Genomic DNA, 27,559 nt, shown 5'->3' with positions numbered 1-27,559 from the left:
GCCACTTTGTTCAAGGGGGTTGCAGTCCTCCAGAGGGCCGGGCATCTTCCAATTTCAGGGAACTTTACGCTATACAGAAGGCTCTTCTGGCCTTACTTCCTCTCCTGACGGGCCGTCACGTACGTGTTCTGTCGGACAACAGGACAGCAGTGTCTTACATCAATCATCAAGGGGGGACACGGTCACTGTCCCTGATGACACTCATCAGATATTTCTATTCGCACAAGCGCACCTAGCTTCCCTCACGGCTCTTAACATCAAACGGGTGAACAACATGGTGGCCGATTTTCTCAGTCGCACCCAGGTTCGTCAGGGGGAATGGTGCCTTCACCCGGAGGTGTTCAACGACATAACACGTCTCTGGGGCACTCCAGTCATAGATCTTTTTGCCACCAGGTACAACCGCCAGATTCCGGTATTTTGCTTTCTGAATCCACACGAGGGGCCTTGGGTAGTGGATGCATTTCAGATCACATGGAGTTCGGTACTCCTTTACGCCTTTCCTCCTCTATTGTTAATTCCAGCTGTTTTGCGGAAGATCAGGGAGGATGGGGCCCAGCTAATCCTCATAGCTCATGGTTCTACTGGCTCAGGCGGCTGTCGGTGTCGGCTCCTTGGGTGTTACCAGAGAGACCGGATCTCCTCTCCCAGAGCCCGCTAGTACATCCCAGGGTCACCACCCTCCATCTGACTGCCTGGCATTTGAACGGCAGTTATTAGAACGTAAGGGATTTTTCTCAGACCTGATAAACACACTCCAACGTAGCAGAAAGCCTTCCACCACTAGAATCTATGCCAGGGTTTGGAGGAAGTTTATTTCCTCCACCGGTTGTTCTCCAGAGGGCGCTCCTCCGCTCCTACAGATTCTGGAGTTTCTCCAAGGGGATTTGAAATTGAGTTTGTCGGTCAGTACCCTGAAGGTACACATGTCCGCTCTGGGAGCACTGTACAGTTGTGACTTGGCAGGCAATCGATGGGTTAGGCGTTTTTTATATCATCCTGTCAGAGGCAGACACCGGAGCTTTGTCTGTCCTTCCCTGCTTGGGACCTTTAATCTGGTTTTGAATGCTCTTACAGGTCCCCCCCTTTGAGCCGATTACTTCTTCCTCCGTTAAAATCCTCACACTCCAAGTTGCACTGTTAATTGTACTAACCTCGGCACGCCGAATTAGTGATTTGCAGGCTTTTTCTGTCATTTCTCCTTATCTTCAGGTCAAGGATGATAGAGTGGTTCTGCGCACTGACCCGGCTTTTCTTCCTAAGGTGGCGGGGTTGTTCCATCGTTCACAGGAGATTGCTCTTCCCTCGTTTTGTTCATCTCCATGGAATCCGGGGTAGGAGAATTTTCATTCTCTGCATTTTCGACTGGCTCTGCTTCACTATTTAGATGTCGCTGCTTCTTGTCGGTAGAGTCAGTCACTTTTTATCTGTTTTCAGATTCCTCGGAAGGGTTGTGCGGCTTCCAAGGGTTCCATTGCACGATGGGTTAAGGAAGCCATTAAGGAGGCTTATGTTGCTCATGGTGTTCCACTGCCTCAGGGCATCACTGCCCACTCTACTAGGTCTGTTTCTGCATCCTGGGCAGAACGGGTAGACGTGCCTCTTGACCTTATTTGCAAAGCTGCCACTTGGTCTTCACCTACCACTACCGATTGGATCTTTCCACCTCCACTGACATAACCTTCGGTAGACGGGTTCTGGAGGCGGTGGTCCCTCCCAAAATCTGTTCTTTCTAACCTCTCAGGTGGCGCTGTCGTGGCGAAGGGAAAACTCTAAGTTACTTACCGGTAATGGGGTTATCCAGAGCCACGACAGCGCCACTGCTTCCCACCCCTTTTTCTGCTCACGCGTGATTTTCACATTAGGCGTATGCATTTTTGGTGCTGGGTGTTTAATTTCTTTCTGGTATTCCTCTCTGTGCTCTGTAACCTAACTGATGAGGTTGAGAGGTGCCGCCCTTTTATTTTAGTGGGTTTCCTGTCCAAATTGAAGGGTGGACCTATCTCTGGTGGCGCTGTCGTGGGTCTGGAAAACCCCATTACCGGTAAGTAACTTAGAGTTTGTTTTTTTTTTTTTTAGTTTTTGAACTTCCTAGAGAGCTGTGAAAAAAAAAATTGTTTAAAAGAACAGAGAGTCCTCAGTGGTTGATACCTTTTAATGGCTAACTGAAAAGATGGTAATAATTGCAAGCTTTCGAGACTACTCAGGTCTCTTCATCAGGCATGGTATAACACAAAATCTGAAGAGTCACATATTTATACACAACAGGACTTAGAATAGTGCAGTAAAAAAAAAAAAAAAAAAAAAAGAACAAGTTATATGAAACAGAACTATCTCTATGGCAGGGGGACAAGCTGTTCTAGCCATAAATACTGATGCAGTTCAGTGTGAAAGTTTTATTGTCCTTTGATAAGGGTCTGGTCTAGGGCTGTGACATGCTCGGATGGTCAGAGGAGCACATCTTTTAACTGATGTAAAAAGACATGAATCCATGAGACACATTCATTCCTTCTCTGAATGTGTCAAAGGTCATCATAAGTTTGTACTCCCATAGTCTCCTGTCTCTCTGGGACTTGAAGTTTCCTTTCAATACCAGCAATTTCATGTCCATGATGCTGTGGTCTGGGTTACAAAAATGTTTGGCCACAGGTAGATCCATCCTTTTTTCTCTAATTGTGTGGCGGTGAGAATTCATCCTTGTCCTGAGCTGTTGTCCTGTCTCCCCTACATACAGACCCCCAGTTGGACATTTGGTACATATAATTAAGTACACCACATTGGTTGTGGTGCAGCTGAACGTACCTGGGATCTTGTAGTCCTGATGTGATCTGGGAATCTTTATCTTGTCCGTTGTCAATATTAATGGACAGGTCTTGCATTTTTTCTGGTTGCAGGGAAATGTTCCTGTTGGTGTTGGAGAGGACAGGGAGCTTCTGACAATGATGCTTCTTAGATTTGGGGGCTGTCTAAAACAAGTCAAGATCCGTCTTCCTTCAGTCTGGGAGGATTCTGAAACATCTGCATCGCTAAAATATTCCCTCAGACGTAGTCAAAGTCAAGATCCGTCTTCCTTCAGTCTGGGAGGATTCTGAAACATCTGCATCGCTAAAATATTCCCTCAGACGTAGTCAAGTCAAGATCCGTCTTCCTTCAGTCTGGGAGGATTCTGAAACATCTGCATCGCTAAAATATTCCCTCAGACGTAGTCAAGTCAAGATCCGTCTTCCTTCAGTCTGGGAGGATTCTGAAACATCTGCATCGCTAAAATATTCCCTCAGACGTAGTCAGAAGCTCCCTGTCCTCTCCAACACCAACAGGAACATTTCCCTGCAACCAGAAAAAATGCAAGACCTGTCCATTAATATTGACAACGGACAAGATAAAGATTCCCAGATCACATCAGGACTACAAGATCCCAGGTACGTTCAGCTGCACCACAACCAATGTGGTGTACTTAATTATATGTACCAAATGTCCAACTGGGGGTCTGTATGTAGGGGAGACAGGACAACAGCTCAGGACAAGGATGAATTCTCACCGCCACACAATTAGAGAAAAAAGGATGGATCTACCTGTGGCCAAACATTTTTGTAACCCAGACCACAGCATCATGGACATGAAATTGCTGGTATTGAAAGGAAACTTCAAGTCCCAGAGAGACAGGAGACTATGGGAGTACAAACTTATGATGACCTTTGACACATTCAGAGAAGGAATGAATGTGTCTCATGGATTCATGTCTTTTTACATCAGTTAAAAGATGTGCTCCTCTGACCATCCGAGCATGTCACAGCCCTAGACCAGACCCTTATCAAAGGACAATAAAACTTTCACACTGAACTGCATCAGTATTTATGGCTAGAACAGCTTGTCCCCCTGCCATAGAGATAGTTCTGTTTCATATAACTTGTTCTTTTTTTTTTTTTTTTTTTTTTTTACTGCACTATTCTAAGTCCTGTTGTGTATAAATATGTGACTCTTCAGATTTTGTGTTATACCATGCCTGATGAAGAGACCTGAGTAGTCTCGAAAGCTTGCAATTATTACCATCTTTTCAGTTAGCCATTAAAAGGTATCAACCACTGAGGACTCTCTGTTCTTTTAAACAATTTTTTTTATCTCTACTGGCTAACACGGTACAAAGATATAGAGAGCTGTGTTCACTTTATTAATCTGCATTACGTGTATTCTCGAGCACCTATGGACTGTCACTACTATTTGTCTCTGAGATTACAAAGAAGCTGGTGATTATTTCATTATATCTGTCATTCAATTAGAGCTGGGATAAGCCAATAGTCTTCCTACAGTTGCCACCCAGACTGTGTTTTGTTTGGTTGTTTTTTTTTTCCTTTCTTCTTCTTCTGACACTCTGCAACAGTTCACACAGACTTACCTGGATATATTTGTTTATTAAGGCTCTGATTCATACTTCCTTTTTTCAGTCAGCATAAATATTAGGACATGTTTCCTTAATAGTTTCACTTAGTTGTTTGAATCCATGTCCTGTCTCTGGTCCGATGTCTTGTCAACTGGTAAATTCTTATTTTCTTGTCTTGTAGAGTTCCAATGATACTTTCCCCACTGCGATGCATATTGCTGCTGCCAAAGAAGTCAATGAAGTTCTGTTACCTGGACTGAATCAGCTTCATGATGCTTTAGAAAGAAAATCAAAAGAATTTGCAAATATTATCAAAATTGGCCGTACCCACACACAAGATGCTGTGCCGCTTACTTTGGGACAGGTATCGAAAAATCATAGCGTTGTTGTGAAATGTGTGTTTTTGTTTTGCTTTTAATTTATAAGAATCACTGTTATACAGTGGGAAAATAAAGTACCATATTTTTCGCTTTATAAGACGCACCCCAAATTTAGAGAGAGAAAAAAAGGTTAAAAAAATAAAAATGTGGTCCATCTTATACTCCAGTGTTGTCTTACCGCAGGGGGGCAGCAGTGGTGGTGAAGCGGGGGTCACAGGAGGCAGAGGTTTTGCTGGCAGGCGCGGCGGGTCAGTGGCAGCAGGCACGGCAGCGGTAGTGCGGCGGGTCCATGGTGGCAGGCGCGGCGGGTCAGTAGTGGTAGTGGCAGGCGCGGCCGGTCAGAAGTGGTAGCGGCGGCGGGTGAGTGGTGCAAGCAGGCCGGTGCGGTGAGTGTCCTTAATATTTGGTTCAGAAGCCTTTTGTTTGCAATTACAGAGGACGTTTCCCAAAGTTCTTGACAAAGTTTACACACGCTGCAGTAAGGATTTTGGCCCTCTCCTCCATACAGATCTTCAGGTTTTGGGGCTGTCGCTGGGCAACATTTAGTTTCAGCTCCCTCCCAAAGATTCTCTGTTGGGTTCAGTGCTGGAGACTGGCAAGGCCACTCCAGGACCTTGAAATGCTTCTTACAGAGCCATTCCTCAGTTGCCCCGGCTGTGTGTTTCGTATTATAAGTGGTGCGGCAAACTGGCTTGTATTGGTTCTGACTCCTTCTGTGCGCAATCTCTAGAGGGGGGAATGACCACAGCCTGGTGTGGCGCAGTGCGTCCCAAGGAACATTCCTGGTAACATCCGTTAGGAGGAGCACGGCCTGGCATGGTGTCTCCTGGGGAATCCTTGGTCAGCTGGCAGAGAGGGGAACACTGCCTGGGATGGAGCAGTGTCTCTTGGGCCAGCTCCAGGTTTTTGTGGGCCCCGGGCGAAAGTCTATGGGCCCCATCCACATGTAGACACACACATACCCAGATACATACACATACAGGCATACGTACACATACATATTTTAAAGAGAAATTCAGAAAACACATACAAATAGACATAAATCTATACACACATACACTGACATACATAGAGGCACACACAGACACATTAGAGATACTTCTAATAAGAGGAAGCTCGCAGCAGCCTCACTCGCCTCCCCCACTTGACTCCCATCCAGCTCTTCCTGGGCATGTGGCTGTGCCTCGCTGATTAATGGCCGTCACTAACAGATATGGCACAGAGCACATGGACACTGCTGTATAGACATCACAGGAGAGCCTGGTGACATACACATTACTGGGGGCATATACATTACTGAGGAGAGAGGTTATACAACAATGGGGGGCATACAGCTCTAGAGGGGAGTATTAGGCTCCTGGGGTGGGGAAACCATACACCTTTGGGGTGGTATACATCTCTGGGATGGAAGGGACATACAGCTCTGGGGGTGTATACAGCACTGGGGTGGAAGGGACATACAACTCTTAGGGTATAGTAGTATGCAGCCCCTATATTTCTCCATATAGTATAATGCACCCAATATTACTCCATATAATGTAATGCACCCCGTAAAGCTTCATATAATATAATGCAGCCTAATATTACTCCATATAGTAGTATGCAGTCCCCATATTCTTCCATATAGTGTTATGCACCCCATATTCCTCCATATAATATAACGCACCCCATATTGCTCCAGATAATGCAATGCCACCCCATATTTTGTCCATATAGTGTGATGAAGCCCCCTAGTCCTCCATATAGTATAATGCAGCCATATATAGTATTATCTATAATGCATATTGCATTATGCAGCCCCCATAGAGCACTGGGCCACCTCATGTAGTATACAGCCCCCATATCATGTAATGCACCCCCATAGACCTCTGACCACCGTGATAAATACATACTTCTCCTCAGCGTGTCCACTGTTCTGCCGCTCTGCACATCTCAGCACAGCAGGTGCGCAGTAGTGACGTCATCGCGCTCCACTGCAGGAGAATGATGAGCGAGAGACCGCGCTGCTCACATACTCATCATTGCTTTCAATTGTATCGGCAACTGCGATGCCGATGCAATTGAAAGTGCGATCCTCGGCGGGGGGTCTAGCGCCAGTGCTGGCTTCAGGCCCCCATGACTTACGGGCCCCATAGCTCTCGCATGGCCTGCCACCATTGGCAGTACATCACTGCCGACTGCGAGTAGGCCTCCCGGCAGTCCAGGTCCCTGGCACTTGCCGGGTGCGCCGGGTGCTGACGCCGGCCCTGGTATCTCCATGGGGGAATAACAAATTGTATCCTGACAGACAGGCCAGAAAGTGGTCTAATATAGAGCGGTGCTTCCTGTAACCCAGAACAGTTTGAACGTCATCATTGCCATGGAAGTACCTTTAAATGTGTCAGGGTGCCAGCATGTACTGATCCCGTTTCCTGATGAATGCTTGTAATCCGCTTGCAGAGACCGTGGAGGAGACTGCACCACTGACCTTGGTATTTCCTGTTTCTATGTTGGATGAGTCAAATGGTTCCCTAATACACATTAGTTGATGTGTTATCATAGGCCTGACCTGGAAAGGCTCAGTCAAACACAAAACCTAAAGAATTCTCATTGTGCAAAGTCAAATTAGCTGCTACAAACAGCAAAAGATTATACCAGGCTTGCGTGTGCGTCTTCAGGAAGATCTGAGGCCACAATGGAGTTTAGCCTAGTAGAAGAGGGGGGAGACTGAGAACTAGAGGAATTCAGTTCAGATTACTCTGCCTCCTCCTCTTCCTCTGACAATGGGGGAGGCCAACCTTGTTTTCTTACGGAAGATACAGGCAAGATGATTACAGCTATTAGATCAACTGAGATTGTAGTAGGTTAAAGAATCTATGCAAGACATACAGTCAGGGCCAGAAATATTTGGACAGTGACACAAGTTTTGTTATTTTAGCTGTTTACAAAAACATGTTCAGAAATACAATTATATATATATAATATGGGCTGAAAGTGCACACTCCCAGCTGCAATATGAGAGTTTTCACATCCAAATCGGAGAAAGGGTTTAGGAATCATAGCTCTGTAATGCATAGCCTCCTCTTTTTCAAGGGACCAAAAGTAATTGAACAAGGTTCTCTAAGGGCTGCAATTAACTCTGAAGGCGTCTCCCTCGTTAACCTGTAATCAATGAAGTAGTTAAAAGGTCTGGGGTTGATTACAGGTGTGTGGTGTTGCATTTGGAAGCTGTTGCTGTGACCAGACAACATGCGGTCTAAGGAACTCTCAATTAAGGTGAAGCAGAACATCCTGAGGCTGAAAAAAAAGAAAAAATCCATCAGAGAGATAGCAGACATGCTTGGAGTAGCAAAATCAACAGTCGGGTACGTTCTGAGAAAAAAGGAATTGACTGGTGAGGTTGGGAACTCAAAAAGGCCTGGGCGTCCACGGATGACAACAGTGGTGGATGATCGCCGCATACTTTCTTTGGTGAAGACGAACCCGTTCACAACATCAACTGAAGTCCAGAACAGTCTCAGTGAAGTAGGTGTATCTGTCTCTAAGTCAACAGTAAAGAGAAGACTCCATGAAAGTAAATACAAAGGGTTCACATCTAGATGCAAACCATTCATCAATTCCAAAAATAGACAGGCCAGAGTTAAATTTGCTGAAAAACACCTCATGAAGCCAGCTTAGTTCTGGAAAAGTATTCTATGGACAGATGAGACCAAGATCAACCTGTACCAGAATGATGGGAAGAAAAAAGTTTGGAGAAGAAAGGGAACGGAACATGATCCAAGGCACACCCCATCCTCTGTAAAACATGGTGGAGGCAACGTGATGGCATGGGCATGCATGGCTTTCAATGGCACTGGGTCACTTGTGTTTATTGATGACATAACAGCAGACAAGAGTAGCCGGATGAATTCTGAAGTGTACCGGGATATACTTTCAGCCCAGATTCAGCCAAATGCCGCAAAGTTGATCGGACGGCGCTTCATAGTACAGATGGACAATGACCCCAAGCATACAGCCAAAGCTACCCAGGAGTTCATGAGTGCAAAAAAGTGGAACATTCTGGAATGGCAAAGTCAATCACCAGATCTTAACCCAATTGAGCATGCATTTCACTTGCTCAAATCCAGACTTAAGACGGAAAGACCCACAAACAAGCAAGACCTGAAGGCTGCGGCTGTAAAGGCCTGGCAAAGCATTAAGAAGGAGGAAACCCAGCGTATGTGATGTCCATGGGTTCCAGACTTAAGGCAGTGATTGCCTCCAAAGGATTCGCAACAAAATATTGAAAATAATATTTTGTTTGGGTTTGGTTTATTTGTCCAATTACTTTTGACCTCCTAAAATGTGGAGTGTTTGTAAAGAAATGTGTACAATTCCTACAATTTCTATCAGATATTTTTGTTCAAACCTTCAAATTAAACGTTACAATCTGCACTTGAATTCTGTTGTAGAGATTTCATTTCAAATCCAATGTGGTGGCATGCAGAGCCCAACTCGCGAAAATTGTGTCACTGTCCAAATATTTCTGGACCTAACTGTAATGTTTGGTAGACTGGAGGTGTGCAAACAAATGTTTTCCAGTTCATAAAAATATAGGCTCGTTGATCAAAAAGTAATGAAAAAAGCCAGATAAAGCCTTTTATCCCAAGAGAAATTAAAAGGAAATATCCCTTTTGATCTGGAGGTTTCAGAGGTCTGTGACCAGGTCCCTGAGATTAATGATGTGGTCCCTAAGGTTTCCTGTATTACTGCTCTGCCTTTTGATGGTGCAAACCTATTGAAGAACTATTTAGGGTAAGTTCACAGAGTGCGTTTTTCGCGGCGTTTTTGCGCGTTTTTCGGGTGCGTTTTTACCTCAAAACTGCATGACTTTGCTTCGCCAGCAAATTCTATGAGTTTTCATTTTTGCTGTCCGCACACAACGTTTTTTTTAAGCTGCGTTTTTGAGCTTAAAAGAAAATGGACATGTCAATTCTTTCCTGCGTTTTTCTGCGTCTTTCCCCCCATGCAATGCATTGGAAAAACGCAGAGATCAAAAACGCAGCAAAACGCAGCCCAAAACGCACCAAATCGCTGTAAAACCGCATGCGTTTTTTGCGTCTTTTTTCGCCGCGGATGCGTTTTTGTGCGTTTTTAGTGCACAAAAACGCAGCGTCAAAAGAACGCAACGTGTGCACACAGCCTTAGATGGGAAAGCAGAAAGTTTCCTAAAGCGGGCCTGGGAATCTGAGGCGACAGCCATAAAGCCTAACGTAACAGCCACATGTACTGCAAGATCACTTAGTGTCTGACTTAATCAGTTGGAAGCTCAGATTAGAAACAAGTGTCCAAGAGACCAATTGCTGACAAATCTCTCAACTATCATGATGGCAGCGAATTTTCCAGCAGATGCGGTAAGGCTTACTGCTCGCACATGTTCCATTTCAAACTCCGCTAGAAGAGCTCTCTGGCGTAAGGACTAGGCTCTGGACTTTCATTCCAAGGGCAGACTGCATTATCCCTTATGCGGGCAAGTTTCTTTTAGGATCAACCCTGGATGATATCTTGGAGAAGGCAACAAATGCAAAGTAGGGTTCCCAATGACCAATTTTCCAAAGTTTAAGTAGTCCTTCCAACCTTCAAGGAAGAGCAGACAGGCCATATCTCCAAGACAGAGGAAACGAGGTGGAAAGGGTCCAGTAACAAAGTAAAGAACTTCAAAAAGGATAGAATTTTTTCCGTTAGAACCCAGGTAGGTGGGAGGCTGTTAAAGTTCCTTCCAGTCTGGGAGAAGATCTTTGAGCCAATGGATCCTTGACCATGTAGGCAATATCACGGCTCATTATTCAAATAAAGAAAAAGCGGCATGCCAGATGATGCTGGAGGAGAAGGAATAAACCCGAGGACCTGACCCACAAAGACCCACCCATGTTGCACACATCACTCAAAGTGCTTTGTGTTCTCCAGCTTTGAATAAAGATATTTAATCAACCAAGCATAAGATCTCTTTTATAACATAGGAGGAGGAAAAAATCCGGCATCCAAATTCTATAAAATCCAGATTTATTAGATATTCTTTTTATAAACCTTTCAATCCATAAAAATAGGAAAACGCAATAGAAGGAATATCCAAGTTCACACACAAACGCATTTCAGATGTGTCCTTATTCATTGTATAAGTAAAACCATGTATCCTCAGCGTTTTACTTCATATGCTGCCCATCACATGTCAGTCAATAACCAATCAAAAAATATCTCCCCACAGGTCCTGAAATTATCTCAAACATATAAATTCAAACATATCAATATACATTCAAATTTAATATAAATGAATCAAAAACATATCCTTTCATTAACTCAATCATAATGAAGTATAATGTCATGTCTTTTATTCAATCCCTGTGGTATCCTGTTTTGTAAGCGGTAAACCCACCAAGACTCACGATTGAACAAAATCCTGCCAAAATCTCCACCCTGTCCCGGTTATTTTAACATTTGCAATTCCCTGAATTTTGCACATGGGGGGCTGTTGTGAAGATTTTCCAGTTTGGGGCTCCCTCTTGTGGTCAGTGCTGACGGTGCAGTTGACTTGTTGAATGGGAGCCAGACACCTGTGGAGGACTGGCAATCAGGTCATTCAGATTGGGCCTATATAACTGAGTAGTTTTCTCCTATTCCTTGCTGGTGCTCAATGTATCTCCCGTGTGCTATGGACATTCTGAAACTAGCCCTTCTCTCTACCAGAACTCCTCTCAAATAAGTTGGTCTTTGTACATGTGCTTAATGTTTCCACCTTCTTGTAGTTTTTTCTGTTTTGATACTAATGCTTGATTCCTGATTTTGCCTTTGTGGAGTTCCTGCTGGGAGTGTCTGTATACCTAGCTCCATCTTCTGCTATGTATTGTATTTTGTCATGCTTGGTATTAAATTCAGTCCCTGATCTATATTAGTGTTTTTTGGATCCCAGTAACACCAGATTACTGATTTAGTGGGGGAGAGCCTGTGTGGGCACAGGGCTTTTCCATATGAGGCGTGCTGAGATTTATTAGGGATTTACAGCTGTAACAGTGCTGTTTCCTATCCTTTCCTATACAGATAGTTTGGGCCTCATCTTTGCTGAATCTGCTTTCTAGCTGTATATTGTGTTTTCTTCTATCACCGCAGTCTTTACATGTGGGGGGCTATCTAAATCTTTGGTGATTGCTCCGAGGCAGATTAGCTTTTCTAATATTTCTCTCTGTGAGAATATTTAGTTCTCCGGCTTTGTCGAGGCGACTAGGTCATCGTAGGCACGCCCGGTTGTGTGTCACTATTAGGTTATATTAAACTACATAGACCAGTGAGGTGACTACTAGTCCGAGTAGAAAAGATGACAGGTTTAATCACGGGAGTTCAGATACATTTATAGGAATTAGTTGGATAGGAGCCAAGAATACGTAACACGTCTTCTATTGGGTAAACGCCAAAAAGAGCTTATTCTGTGAGATATATGTATGTGTTTAATCATTTTATATTAAGGTAAGTCAGCATGAATCACAAAAGTCTTATGATCAGAAAGTCCTATGTCTTGAGTACAGTTCAAACACCATTTTGAGTCCTGTTTTGGATATCTTCATATAATACTGAATACTGATCATAACAGTCCATAACCATGTCTACAACATTCCCCCCTTTGGAGATAACCAAAATCTTTCCCTACTTCCGTCTAGTCTATAGATCTGTCCTAATACCAATGGTTACTTCACTTGCCTACGAGATAACCCATCCCTTGTGATAACCCCTTCACCCAACAGACTATGCATAGAAAGTCAGATCCTGTCCGTATCCCCTTGACTGTCCTCATGGCTATGTTCCACGCTGGCGCAAGTTATTCGGGTGGGGGAAGGAGCTGGTGCTAGTCCTCTCATCACTCCTTTCATCAGTTTATATTGATCAGGGTTGGTTGAACTTAGAGCCTCATATTCCTTAGGGGGTGGTGGTGAGACATCATCAAAGGAGCATGCATAGTCATCTTCTGGTCCTTAAGCTTGGATACCATCTTCTTGACACAAAGTATTGGTCCGACATCTTGTTGTAGTGGGATGCATGGATCTATGTGGGTCTCCCTTCCACCTTTACAGCAGTGCTGATCATCAAGAGACTTGGAAGGTCACATATCTGGTTACAGGGCTCATAGACAGCCATCTCCTGATCTAGATCTGGTTGGTTCTGGAGTGGAGGAGAAAACTTAAGAACGTATGTTAGTCTAATGTTTAGTTAATTAAACAAGTTTAGTTAGAGTATCTGGGGGTACTTCTAAACAGAATTTCATAGGGTCTCAACTTAGTAGTCCCTGCTTGTGTGTGTCTGACACTGAACAACGCAAGAGAAAGATTCTCATGCCCTGTTTCCTGCACTGCCTCAACCTCTCAACACTTCCACTATTCTGTGGATGGTATGGGGTGTGTAGGGTCAGTTCTGTCCCCAAGGCCTGCCATAGCTCTTTTGCTAATCAAAAAAGTCAGTGGAGCCTCTGTTAAGAGTCTCAACACAGAAACCAGACAGATATCCCTCCGGGAAGGACCCAGCCTTGGCTAGGTCCTTCCCGGAGGGATATCTGGCTGGTTTCTGTGTTGAGACTCCTAACAGAGGCTCCACTGACTTTTTTGATTTGCATATTTCCCAGGGGGCAATGTACCTAGGATTTCACTGTCTTTAGCGCCCTCGCTGGCTGCCTGCAGTGTTTTCTCTGGCTGGTCTCCCCGAGATCAGTGATTGTTTTGTCTTGTTGGTCTACTAGGCATTGCTCCCACCTGGCCAGAATCCTACTCCACACTGATGAGGTGCAATACCCCGAAACAGCTGTCTGTGGATGGATACCTGGCCTTGGTATTTCCCTTGTCATATTATTAAACTTGTCAAAAAGTCGGATATTGACTAAAAGGGCCACTTAATATGGTGGTTATGGTGGTCTCCTAAAAAGAGTCTCCCCGAGATCAGTGATTGTTTTGTCTTATATCTCTTTGGCTGGCAGTGAAAGCAAGTCCCTGGCCACTTTCTGTTGTCTCTGGGAGCCCACAGCCACACACTATATCAGTCTCTGATGTTTCTCCTTCTGTACGGCCAGGGCTGTGGAGTCGGTAAGCCAAACCTTCGACTCAGACTCCTCAATTTCCCTTGCACCGACACCGACTCCGACTCCCACATATATTGCTTATAGTTAAGTGAAAAATTTATTGTAGTACATTGTGAACATCAGACATTTAATCATTTTTATGATACGATAATCAAGATATTTAGATAGAACATAAAATAGATTTATTGGAATCCAACTATAGAACACAAACTGTAATAAATTGTAAATGTTATACAATATGTAATATACAGTAGATTACATACAGTACCGACCAAAAGTTTGGACACACCTTCTCATCTCTAGAACAACTGTTAAGAGGAGACTTTGTGCAGCAGGCCTTCATGGTAAAATAGCTGCTAAGAAACCACTGCTAAGGACAGGCAACAAGCAGAAGAGACTTGTTTTGGCTAAAGAACACAAGGAATGGACATTAGACCAGTGGAAATCTGTGCTTTGTTCTGATGAGTCCAAATTTGAGATCTTTGGATCCAACCACCGTGTCTTTGTAGAAAACGTGAACGGATGGACTCTACATGGCTGGATCCCACCGTGAAGCATGGAGGAGGAGGTGTGATGGTGTGGGGGGCTTTGCTGGTGACACTGTTGGGGATTTATTTAAAATTGAAGGCATACAGAACCAGCATGCCTACCACAGCATCTTGCAGTGGCGTGCTATTTCATCCGGTTTGCGTTTAGTTGGACCATCATTTATTTTTCATCAGGGCAACACCTCCAGGCTGTGCAAGGGCTATTTGACTAAGAAGGAGAGTGATGAGGTGCTACGCCAGATGACCTGGTCTCCACAGTCACCAGACCTGAACCCAATCGAGATGGTTTGGGGTGAGCTGGATCGCAGAGTGAAGGCAAAAGGGACAACAAGTGCTAAGCATCTCTGGGAACTCCTTTTAAGATTGTTGGAAGACCATTTCTGATGACTACCTCGTGAAGCTCTTCAAGAGAATGCCAAGAGTGTGCAAAAGCAGTAATGAAAGCAAAAGGTGGCTACTTTGAAAAACCTAGAATATGAGACATATTTTCAGTTGTTTCACACTTTTTTAAGTATTTCATTCCACATGTTTTAATTCATAGTTTTGATGCCTTCAATGTGAATCTAGAGTCCTGAAAAAAAGGTGTGCCCAAACATTTGGTCTGTACTGTATATATCTTGTGTGTGCATGTATAATATATAAAATTACATATTGTATTACATATTTACAATTTATTTCAGTTTTTTGTGTTCTAAAGTTATATTCCAATAAATATATTTTATGTTCTATCTAAATATCTTGATTATTGTATCATAAGAATGATTGATTAAATGTCTGATGTTCACATTGTACTACAATAAATTTTTCACTTAAATATAAGCAATATACTAAATGTTATTATTTAGTATGTTTTTGTTGTTAACTGTTTTTTGCCACTTACATACTTTATTACATAGTGTTATATATAACCAGTTTTCAACAAAAACATACTAAATAACATTTGTGCAGTGTATGAATTTTTTCTAAACAATAGAATTGCCTCCATCAGATCCTCCTTCATAGATGACCTCAAATCTGACCTAATAATTTTAAGGCTAGAGAACAACCTCTCTACACTAACTTGTGCTGGAGGCAAAGCCGTAACCACATGGGCAACATCTCTAACAATTTCCGGGTATAAAGGAATTGCCTCATGCACAGTCAGTTTTGATGAATGGTTGAATTGTTCTATTTCTTTGAGAGCAAGTGAAATATTTTACTGAAATCTGGTCAATCTGGTCAATCTGCTGCTATAGGAGACGGAGTGAAATCTTTTCCTTTGTGGCAACACTTTGCTGCTCCATGTCATCCAAATACTTGTCAAAGCTAAACTCCTCATCTGATGAGGATGAAGATATGTCAGCAGTAGCACTTTCAGGACCCAAGTCCTCTTGCGCCTGGCAGTCCTGTAGCTGCTCATCCTAACTGCTACCTCACTCAAAGCTTCTTTTCCTTTAGTAAGCAGTTGATCATCAAGCAGTATACGATGACTTGGGTCCACATAAACAGCTGCCAGAAGAATTTTATTTTCCAATAGCTGTGTCTCCCTCCGTTTCATTGAAGCAGAAATGCCATCTGCGATTAAACCTCCTCTTTGGGACAGGCAAAATAGCAAGTTCTTCCACTCCCTTATGAAAATGCCAGTAGTTAAATCCTCAGCTTGTAATTTTTTAGTCACGGTAAATGGGTGATTAAACAATTCCTTCAATCTAGCCACCTGTGTCCATTGACCTTCATATTATTATTATTATTATTTATTATTATTATAGCGCCATTTATTCCATGGTGAAAGAGGGTATACGTACAACAATCATTAACAGTACAAAACAGACTGGTATAGGAGGAGAGAGGACCCTGCCCGCGAGGGCTCACAGTCTACAGGGAATGGGTGATGGTACAATAGGTGAGGACAGAGCTGGTTGCGCAGTGGTCTACTGGACTGAGGGCTATTGTAGGTTGTAGGCTTGTTATATAAGGTTACTTGAGGGCTCACCATATCTATAAGAAACTATTTTAGTTAAAGCAATAGCTCAGTCATTAAATAAGTGAGCCTCACTGAGGCAATTGCCCCTTTCCCAGCCGGTTTGGCGGATGTGGCGCACGCCAGTACAGTACGATACAGTACAGTGGCAGCGCCACAACTTCCGGGTCACATGCTCCGGTCACATGAAAGCATGTGACCGTCATTTGTCACGCTGCTGCCACTGTACTGTATACACTGTACTGGAGTGCACCGCATCCGCCAAACCGGCGAAAAGCCGGATGTGTGAAACCGGGGTCCCTCTTGCAGACTCTCTCTTATTGCATGCACATAGACTATCCCTATAAAACTTAAATACTTTATTAAATCACTTAAAACCACACCGTGATTACTAAAAGTGCACAGGATAGATTGCTAGCCCTCAATAGCTGCACCTATCTGTGCACTGCCTTACAAATTTATTTGTTGCACTTATCTTAGGCACTGCACCTTTTTTCCAGCAGGGACTTCAGGGGCAGCAGGGAAAGTCGTCGCAGAGTGGGGGCGCCACATCGCATTTTTAGGGTGCCAACCCCCGCTGTAAGGCAGTGCACAGATAGGTGCAGCTATTGAGGGCTAGCAATCTATCCTGTGCACTTTTAGTAATCACGGTGTGGTTTTAAGTGATTTAATAAAGTATTTAAGTTTTATAGGGATAGTCTATGTGCATGTATTTTGTTATTCCCTAGTTGTTATCACATATATATGAGTCTTGTAATATGTCTAGTTTTCTCTCGGGACCTGTGAACACCGATAATTGGCTGGAAGACGCTAACCAAGCCTTCTGCACTCAGGTGATACCAGGTGGTCAGACAAGTTCACTATCCCTCAGAACTCTGTTTAATGATCTCTACTCCGCTTACAAGGAACACATTAGGTCCTGGTGGGAAATTAAAACATTAGAAAATTATATTAAAAACAAAGTTATCTCCAGGGGCCTACGCATTAACCTTAGTCCTTCCCCACATACTTGCAGTCCTGAATTACTTGAAGAATGGCTAGGGGAGTCCATTGAATCATCGGTCAGGTTCATGTCCATACTCCTCAAGGAGGAGAAAAAACTGTTTGATACCGCCACTCAGAATCTTAACAAACAAATTGAGATTGTACTCAAACGTAAGTCTGATTCTGACTTTAATCGTCGGGAAAATATTCTACAAACATCAGTGGAGAAGTACCAGAGCAATCTCAAGGAAAGGAAACATTTGCAATTTCAGCGTGATCTTAAAGAGTTTCAGAATAAACAAGCATACCATTTTGAGAATAATAGACAAACCGATCAATCACTTTCAGATCTGGAAAATTCGGATACTGAGAGGTCATCTTTTCTGAGTGGCGGTAGGAACCAGAGAAGGGGTAGATCGAATAGGAGATGGCGTGGGCAGAATCGGGGCTCTCAGAATGGTGGAAGGGCGGCTTTTGGCAACCGTACCAGCTTCTTGTCTCCAGGAGGGGGTGCCAATCCGCCAAATCTTTCATCAGGTTCATCTTCCTCCTCTGGCTTGGCTTCCTCCTCTTTTTTTAGAGAAGGAGAGGAACGTACAATACTCGCTGCGGAGTCTCATGGTAAATTGAATCAGAGCCAGATTATTAATCTATCCAGCCATTCTCTTTCAGCCATTGAGTATAGTATTTTGAAGAAGGGACTCTCTTTTGTTCCTACAAACAACTATAACTGCTTTTCGTGGATTAAGGATTTGAATTTATTCTGTAGGAAACTAAGGTGGAAAAAATTTTTGAATAACAATGACAGAGAACAATGCCGTAATGCTGGTCTTTCTGACGATGATGTGGATTGTTATCATACCTTGTTAGGTTTGATGGAGGAACAAAATGTGCCTAGCATGATGGGCAAAGGTCCATTCACTAATTTGAAACCCAACAGCGTCAAAATGCCACCGGCCACTGATACCACTAGCATCGATATTTTTTTGAAATTGGTTGAGAGAGATCTATGCAAAATCCCTAGCACTAACGACTTTTATAATTTAACCTATGCGGAAAAAGAAGTGTTGAGGTCTTTGGAGGGTGATAACAACCTGATAATAAAACCCTCAGACAAAGGGGGGAACTAGGTCTTGCTAGATCATCCAATATATCTAGAGATGTGTTATAAGATCTTGAAAGACAGCAGCACCTATGAAATTCTAAAAAAAAGACCCCACTCCGGAATTTAGTCGTTTACTGCTGGGGATTTTGGATGTTGCTAAAGATGATGGCCTTATTTCTTACAAGGAGTATCTCTTTATGAAACCCAGGTTCCCTACAATGGCAACCTTCTACGCCCTTCCAAAGGTGCATAAAGGGATTGACAAGCTTAAGGGGCGCCCCATTGTGTCAGGCAATGACTCCCTGACACAAAATATTGGGGTGTATATTGATCAGATTCTGCGCCCGTTTGTCACCTCCCTCCCTTCGTATATTCGGGACACCATGGAATTATTGAAAAAACTTGAGGGGATTCACGTGGAAGAACACACCTTGTTGGCCTCAATTGACGTTGAGGCCTTATATAGTAGTATTCCACACCACTTGGGCTTGCAAGCGGGTGAGTTTTATCTTGCTTCCAGGAACCGACATTGCCATGGACACAGCACTTTTGTAATTCAGTTGTTGCAATTTCTCCTCACACATAATATCTTTCTATTCAATCAAAATTTTTTCCACCAGCTCAGGGGCACAGCGATGGGGAGCCCATGTGCCCCCACTTATGCTAATTTGTTCGTGGGCTGGTGGGAGGAGACTGTTGTCTTCTCAGAGATAGACCATGGGTGGTAATCTTATATTGCATCATGGTCTCGCTATATAGATGACATCTTGATATTATGGACTGGAAGCAGGATAGAATTCACAAAGTTCTTGAGTTTTCTGAATGTTAATACCTTTGGCCTGACCTTTACTTCAGAGATTCATGCACAAGAACTTGCCTTTCTGGATGTCACAATACAGAAAATGGGAGATGGTACTATCAGTACTAAAACCTACCGTAAGCCTACAGCCACTAATAACTTATTACATTGGCAAAGTCACCATCCTCTACCCCTCAAACGAGGAATACCTAAGGGCCAATTCATGAGACTCCGTAGAAATTGTTCCTCCATATCAGATTTCAAACTACAAGCGAAGGAAATGGCAAATCGATTTTCAGATAGGGTTATCAATAGGGCTTACAATCATGCTTTGTGTTGTGATAGAACTGTGTTACTTAGGGTGGTGCACCTGCCTTGTTTATTTCCCTAAGAGTAATAAAGGGTTAGGTGCTCACCCATGTAGCGGAAAGGGCTGAACAATGTATAAAGAAAAGAGCTACATATAACAGGGAGCACACCCACAATAGTATATATATATAAAAGGCAGTCTTTATTGTAACAGCAAGAATAAAAACACTAAAAAATGTGACACACAAGATAACACGGCCTGAAACCCCTTGTGACCCCCGTCATGTACACAGCATGAGCAATAATATACGATAATGAAGACGTCATACATATAACCTATAAATCATGCAAAATTGTATAAAGGCTGATGAAATATCTCACATAAATGCACAATGCCAACTGGCTTGTACACAATCAGAAAAACCTGCTTAGAAGATATATATAACCATATAGTAACAGTGCCCACTGGCCATGAAAAACAGTCATATCCCAAAGGAAAATATATATATAGACGGCAGACAGTACCAATATATGTCAGTGGAGCAGTATCACCTCCCAGACCACATATAAGGCAAGCAGTTATCCCTCCACAGGCAACCACTATATAAAATGTGGCAGCCAGATAATGGCAAAGAACTATACCATGTGCAAGTAAGCGAGGCAAATAAGCAAGGCCAAAGGAGGTACACAGGGGACAGAGAATACCGTGGGGGACCCACGCGTATCGCCGCACAGCGGCTTCCTCAGGGCAAGTGTGTACATCGTAGCCTACAACAAAGAGGGTATATAAGCCTATTAGATTAGAAGATCATGAGAATCACCTGTGTGGAGGCTGGCAGTAGAACCCATTCATGACCATATGGGAGCGCATATTACAGCGGCTGTAATGCATATAGATGCGCGCCGCCATCTTGGAAATTCCGCGCATGCGCGGAAAGTCAAAGATCGGTGCGCGTCATCAACAGGGAACTGCGCATGCGCAATATCACACGTACACGAAGAAGCAGCAATGAGAAGAGGGAATCCTGTATGTAATTTTAAAAGTCCACAGCACCCCCAATAATTGTGGTGAGACAAGGAGTATATAAATATATATCCGAGGGACAAACCGACAACAGTGTATATGGTAAAGTGAAGTAAAGAAATTACAGAAAAATAGATAAAGAAAAATGAAAATGAATATAAAACTAAAAATAAAATAGAATTAAATTAATACAAAAAGAAATAAAAGTAACCAAAAAGGATATGAAAAATACGTGAGATGGAAAAAGAGAGCAATAGTGAAATATGTACAAAACTGTAAATAGAAAATAATAGTAATGAAAAAAAAAAAAAAAAAAAGGGGGGGGGGAGGGGATATATCAGTGAATGTGGAAAAACTGTACCGAAGCACCACAAAAATGGAAAGCCAAAATAGCACAATTTACAAATCATCATCAGTGTTCAACTCCCGGCCTTACATTTTGCAACCATGGAAGGGAAAGTAGGCAAAAAAAAAAAAAAAAAAAAGGGAAAAAAGTTTTTTATATATAATATCCAATATACACTTAGAGTCAAGAAAGTTCCACAGATACTCCGTATAGAGTAAAAAGATCTTTTTGCGTAGTAGAAATCCGGATTTCATAATCCACAATCGGTGGTCTTGTGTGGGATATAAAGCAAAGCCCAGAAATTTCACAGGGGAAACAATGAGTCCAAGGAATTCCCCAGATATTCCATATAGAATGAGATGAATAAATAGCCCACAGACGATAGTCTTGTGTGGAATATCAACCAAATGCCAGAAAGTCCACAAAGGGCAGAGGGCCGTCCAAGATGTTCCCAGATTATCCGTGTAGGGTAGGATAGACGTCTTGTAGAAAGAGAATCAAAATTTCACAATCCGCCGTTGGTAGTCCTGCATAAGATGCACACCAAATGTCAGGGTATCTACAAAAGGAAGAAGGAAAATATAAGGAAAAAGGGGGAGGGGGGGTTAATCACCCCAAAAAAACAGTGAACAGAAGATCTTCATTCAGTTCATCCGGGGCTACCGAATTTAAATTATATATCCACTTTGCTTCATTTTGGAGTAGCCACTTATGGCATGAGCCACCTCTCCCATTACCCACAAACTTCTGTAGTCCCAAAATGCGAATATTTGTGCAGGACCCATGATGGTGTGCCAAAAAATGTGCCGCCACCGGAGTTATAGGATTACCTTTATCCTGATCAGTAGCCGCCAGGTTGATGGTGGAAAGGTGTTTTTGTGCTCTTTTCCTGAGCTCCTGGGAAGTCTGACCAACATAAATCATGTTACATGGGCATATTAAGGCGTAAATAACATTCTTCGTTTTACAATTAATGTAAGCCTTAAGAGGGTGCTTTGAAGAGTTCTGTGGATGACAAAAGATATTTGGCACAGGATGCATGTATCTGCAAATACTGCAGTTGCCACATGGAAAGGATCCCCTAAGAGATATACCCCGATTTAATTTGTGGCAAATCCCAGAAAAATGGCTGACAACCAGAGTGTCCTTCAAATTAGGAGCTCTTCTGGCTGTCAGCAAGGGATGAGGGCTAACCACCTGTGCTGTTTGAGTGTCCGCCACCAAAATATCCCAATGCTTCTGTAAAATGTTTTTGATCTTACCCCATTGGTCATTGTACGTAGTGATGAACCGAGTGCGAGCATCATTCGTCCGACATTTTGGAGTAACAAGTGACAATTGCGACTCTGACTTGGCCCGGTGGTGGGCTCTGGAGATGGTGCTCCTGGGATAGCCACGTTCAAGAAATCTAGAAGTGAGATTTTTAGCCTGTTGTTGATAATTGGCATCATCAGTACAATTGCGTCTAATACGCAAAAACTGGCCAGTCGGAATACCTTGTCGAATGTGCAGGGGATGAAAGCTCTGGTATTGAAGAAGACTGTTTGTGGAGGTGGCCTTACGATACAGATTTGTAGAGAGCGCACTACCCTTAGTTGACACTTCCAGGTCCAAAAACGTGACTGTAGAAGAAGAGATGGTAGAGGTCAAAAATATATTGAACCTGTTGTTATTCAAAGACGTCAAAAACTGCGCACAATCCCCCTCAGAGCCCCGCCACACAAAAAAGACGTCATCAATGTAACGATGCCAATGCATGACATGAGTACTGAAGGCGGGTAGTGAATAGACAATAGTGGACTCCCACCACCCCAAAAAGAGGTTGGCAAAAGCCGGTGTGCACCGTGCGCCCATTGCCACCCCAGAAATCTGTCTATAGAACTTTCTATCAAATAGAAAGTAGTTGTGCTGGAGAATGAACTCCAGCAATTCAATCAAAAATGAATCATGCATGCGGTCAGACCCACCCTGGAGGTCCAGAAAGTGTGTGACCGCATGCATACCATCCCTGTGCCTGATATTGGTATATAAGGATTCGACATCACAGGTGACCAAAAGGTCACCTGGAAGAAGTACAATATCTTGGCAAATCCGAATGAAATGTGAAGAGTCCTGAATGAACGATGGCAACGCGCTAACCAGTGGTTGGAGAAAAAAATCCACATAAACACTGGCTTTCTCGCATAAACTACCAATGCTTGCCACAATAGGTCGACCAGGTGGCTTAATTATGCATTTATGCACCTTCGGTAGCATATAAAAGGTTGGAATAATCGGGTGCTCGATCCACAAATACTTCTTCTCACTCTCAGTGATGATCCCCAATTGCCAGGCAAAATCCAATAGGTGTCGAAATTTAGATGTAAAAAAGGGGGTGGGATCAGATGGGAGTCTGGAGTAAAACTCCTTATTACTCAACTGTCGGTTAGCCTCTTCCAAATATAAATCCACTGGCCAAATCACCACATTCCCCCCCTTGTCCGCCTCTTTCACCAAGAAGTTCTTATTATTTTTCAAGCTCTGAATAGCTAGTTTCTCTGCCCGACTGAGATTAGGGGCCCTTGGTGTAAAAAGTTGCAATTTGTAAATATCTGCTTTAACAAGTTCAAAAAAGATACGGACAGCAGGTACCAATGAAAGGGGGGGATTGGCAGTGGATTTGTTCTTAAAGGGGAAACGAGGCTTACCTGGGCCACTCTCGTTTTCTTGTAGTAGATCCAGAAGATCTTGAAACGCATTCTGCTCCTCCGATCTCATATTGTCAATAACCGTAGGTTTATTATACAGGACCTGAAAAATAAGGTTTCTGCAGAACAAAAAGAGGTCCTTGGTCAGAGTAAATTTGTCCAATGCACATGTCGGAGAAAAGGTGAGACCTCTTTCCAACACAGACGTCTCCTGTGGGGTCAGTGTGTAATCAGTCAGATTAATAATCCGGAGTTTATCATCACTCACCTGGCCAGCCGGCTCTGAGACAGAAGCCATCTCTAAGGACGCTTGGCCCTCCCCATGTTGGTACGCTGGGGTCCCCGATTCCTGGATCTGGTGTATCTTGGTGAATGAACGCCCCCGCCGGCCCCCTCTTCTGGTCCGGCGTCTGGGTCGCTGTCCACCGAGGACAAAAAATCACTGGAACTATTACCAGCAGTGGATGTCTGGCCAGTTTGCCGAGGGACATAATTCCTAGAGCGTGTCGGACGTCTCAGATTCCCTTTATGCTTCCATCTATACGCCGACTTAGTGTCGAAATCGGTCTGATCACGATGAAATTTCTTCCTTTTTTTATCTATAATGTCTTTCTCATACACATCCATAGAATCTTTCAACTTTTGCTGGAACATCAGAACCTGGGCTTGATTATCAATTTTGGCTAATTTTGTTTCAAGGTCTTTTATATTGGTTTTGGTTGTCGCCAAAAGTGTTCTATCATGTTCTAACAACATATTGATTAATATATTAGAACAGCGACCCAGACCCTGCTCCCACGTCTCCTGGAAATCCAGGGAAGGTTCCCAGGCCGGAAAAATCGAGACCCGAAGGCCCCTCGGTACAATCCCAATGCGCAAATACTCCTCAAGATACCGGATGTTCCACCACAATCTTATGCCAGTTTTGTGGGCTGTGGTCTGTGGGTGCTTTGGTACAGTTTTTCCACATTCACTGATATATCCCCTCCCCCCCCTTTTTTTTTTTTCATTACTATTATTTTCTATTTACAGTTTTGTACATATTTCACTATTGCTCTCTTTTTCCATCTCACGTATTTTTCATATCCTTTTTGGTTACTTTTATTTCTTTTTGTATTAATTTAATTCTATTTTATTTTTAGTTTTATATTCATTTTCATTTTTCTTTTATCTATTTTTCTGTAATTTCTTTACTTCACTTTACCGTATACACTGTTGTCGGTTTGTCCCTCGGATATATATTTATATACTCCTTGTCTCACCACAATTATTGGGGGTGCTGTGGACTTTTAAAATTACATACAGGATTCCCTCTTCTCATTGCTGCTTCTTCGTGTACGTGTGATATTGCGCATGCGCAGTTCCCTGTTGATGACGCGCACCGATCTTTGACTTTCCGCGCATGCGCGGAATTTCCAAGATGGCGGCGCGCATCTATATGCATTACAGCCGCTGTAATATGCGCTCCCATATGGTCATGAATGGGTTCTACTGCCAGCCTCCACACAGGTGATTCTCATGATCTTCTAATCTAATAGGCTTATATACCCTCTTTGTTGTAGGCTACGATGTACACACTTGCCCTGAGGAAGCCGCTGTGCGGCGATACGCGTGGGTCCCCCACGGTATTCTCTGTCCCCTGTGTACCTCCTTTGGCCTTGCTTATTTGCCTCGCTTACTTGCACATGGTATAGTTCTTTGCCATTATCTGGCTGCCACATTTTATATAGTGGTTGCCTGTGGAGGGATAACTGCTTGCCTTATATGTGGTCTGGGAGGTGATACTGCTCCACTGACATATATTGGTACTGTCTGCCGTCTATATATATATTTTCCTTTGGGATATGACTGTTTTTCATGGCCAATGGGCACTGTTACTATATGGTTATATATATCTTCTAAGCAGGTTTTTCTGATTGTGTACAAGCCAGTTGGCATTGTGCATTTATGTGAGATATTTCATCAGCCTTTATACAATTTTGCATGATTTATAGGTTATATGTATGACGTCTTCATTATCGTATATTATTGCTCATGCTGTGTACATGACGGGGGTCACAAGGGGTTTCAGGCCGTGTTATCTTGTGTGTCACATTTTTTAGTGTTTTTATTCTTGCTGTTACAATAAAGACTGCCTTTTATATATATATATATACTATTGTGGGTGTGCTCCCTGTTATATGTAGCTCTTTTCTTTATACATTGTTCAGAACTGTGTTACTTAACCCCAGGGATAACAGGAAGGATAGCAATCTCATACGGTTGATTGGCACCTTCGATTGTCAGAGTCAGAAAATTTATCATATAATTCGAAAATATTGGGATATACTTTTTGATCCCGATTTACATGATTCCCTAACAGAAAGACCTAACATCACCTTTCGGCGTGGGCCTTCACTTAAAGATAAACTTGTACATAGTTTATATCAGAGGCCCTAGGGAGGGGGGACTTGGCTTGATCGTAGGATCTGTGGTATTTTTAGATGTGGCAATTGCAGTTATTGTACTGTGATGAGACCAGGAAAATCTGTCATGAGCGCTGCTAACAAGAAGGTCTTCTTTTTGAGAGACTTCTGTAATTGCCGTACCACAGGGGTCATCTATGTTGCAAAATGTGGTTGCCCTCTTGATTTTGTCGGCAAGACCAAGCGATAATTTCGGAGGCGGGTGGGCGAGCACCTTGGCGACATTCGTAATAAACGTGACACCCCTTTGGCCAGACATATGAACCTGGTCCATCCAGATAATCCTCAACAGTTGTCCTTTTCCGTTATTGAGGTTGTTAAAACCAAAATAAGGGGTGGGGACCACGATAAACAACTCTTGAGGAGAGAATGAGAATGGATTTTTCGCATGGTGAATCCCAGAGGTGAATCCCTTAGGTCTTAATGAACTGATATCATTTGCGTGCTTTCTTTGAGGTATTTATGGCATTCTTCCTGATTTTCAATGTTTATCTCTCTAGTTCCTCCCGATGAGTTTACATCGTCCAATGTTTTATTTTTGGACTATAAATAGATACATCTCTAATGGAGCCGAGTCATTTTTTGCACTATGCCTGATAGGGATGCATACAGATGTTAAACCTGATAACTTCTGTTGCCAATCTGCTATGTATCCTGGTGGTGGTTTCCCCGCCCACCCAGTGCTTTTAGATTGCACTGTTAGTGTGTCTATCATGCTGGAGACCGCCCCTGTATTTTTCCCTCAGTCCCCGACATGTGATGCTTTTCTTTTATCTTTGATTGGCTATCATGCCCATGTCTATCTTTTATTATTGTTGCTCCACCCACCTTTAGCACTATTTTGAGTGTTAATTGTATAATGGGCGAGGAGAGAGAGAGAGAGAGAGAAACTGGACACTGAAGGAGCAGGACACTGTAAGATGAGCTCCTGATTCAACCAGAGTTTATACCTTATAATGAGCAGATTGGAGGACATAATACGGAAATCTACAGATATGACGGAACACTAAGCACACTGGACAAACTTTTTAAGGACTTTAAGCAATGACAAGAAAAATCACAAGAAAAATTAATACACAGATGGAAAAGGGGGACAAGATTTCCTAGTGGAAACCCAGCAAACAGACCACCATCAAACCCTACCAGCACAGCGCATCCCCAAGGTAAGGGCTCCATGCCAATACACTGCTAAAATAAGAATTGATCGTATATTACGCATTAGAAAATATAAAAGAAAGCCCTTTTAAAATGAAACAACACGGGGATAGCACTGTAGTCAATGCAGGAGACCTGGAGAAGGCAACTGGAGCTAGCAGGGGGTCTGACACATTAGAGATAACCTTCCCTGAGAATGCCAAATCCAAGGAAGCTAGAAAAGCCATAAAACTGGACTCTATGAAGAAAAACCCAGAGACACTACTAATAGACTTTAATGAACAGGGGGAAAAAACAAATCTGTTATTCTACTCAGGGCACCATGAAGCCTGGGACCAGACTCTCA

General features: G+C 43.0%; 1 protein-coding gene across 2 annotated transcripts in view; it reads left to right on the top strand.

The window, feature by feature from the left end:
- FH (fumarate hydratase) overlaps positions 1-27,559 on the top strand; it is a 280,161-nt gene that overhangs the window by 144,198 nt on the left and 108,404 nt on the right. For both annotated transcript variants that reach the window (XM_075338213.1, XM_075338212.1), the window contains one exon: positions 4,560-4,742. In XM_075338213.1, the coding sequence (XP_075194328.1) occupies positions 4,560-4,742 (183 nt within the window). The remainder of the gene's footprint in view (positions 1-4,559; positions 4,743-27,559) is intronic.

Source organism: Anomaloglossus baeobatrachus, chromosome 3 (genome assembly GCF_048569485.1).
Source record: "Anomaloglossus baeobatrachus isolate aAnoBae1 chromosome 3, aAnoBae1.hap1, whole genome shotgun sequence".
NCBI lineage: Eukaryota > Metazoa > Chordata > Amphibia > Anura > Aromobatidae > Anomaloglossus > Anomaloglossus baeobatrachus.
This window is presented reverse-complemented; position numbering and strand designations above follow the sequence as displayed.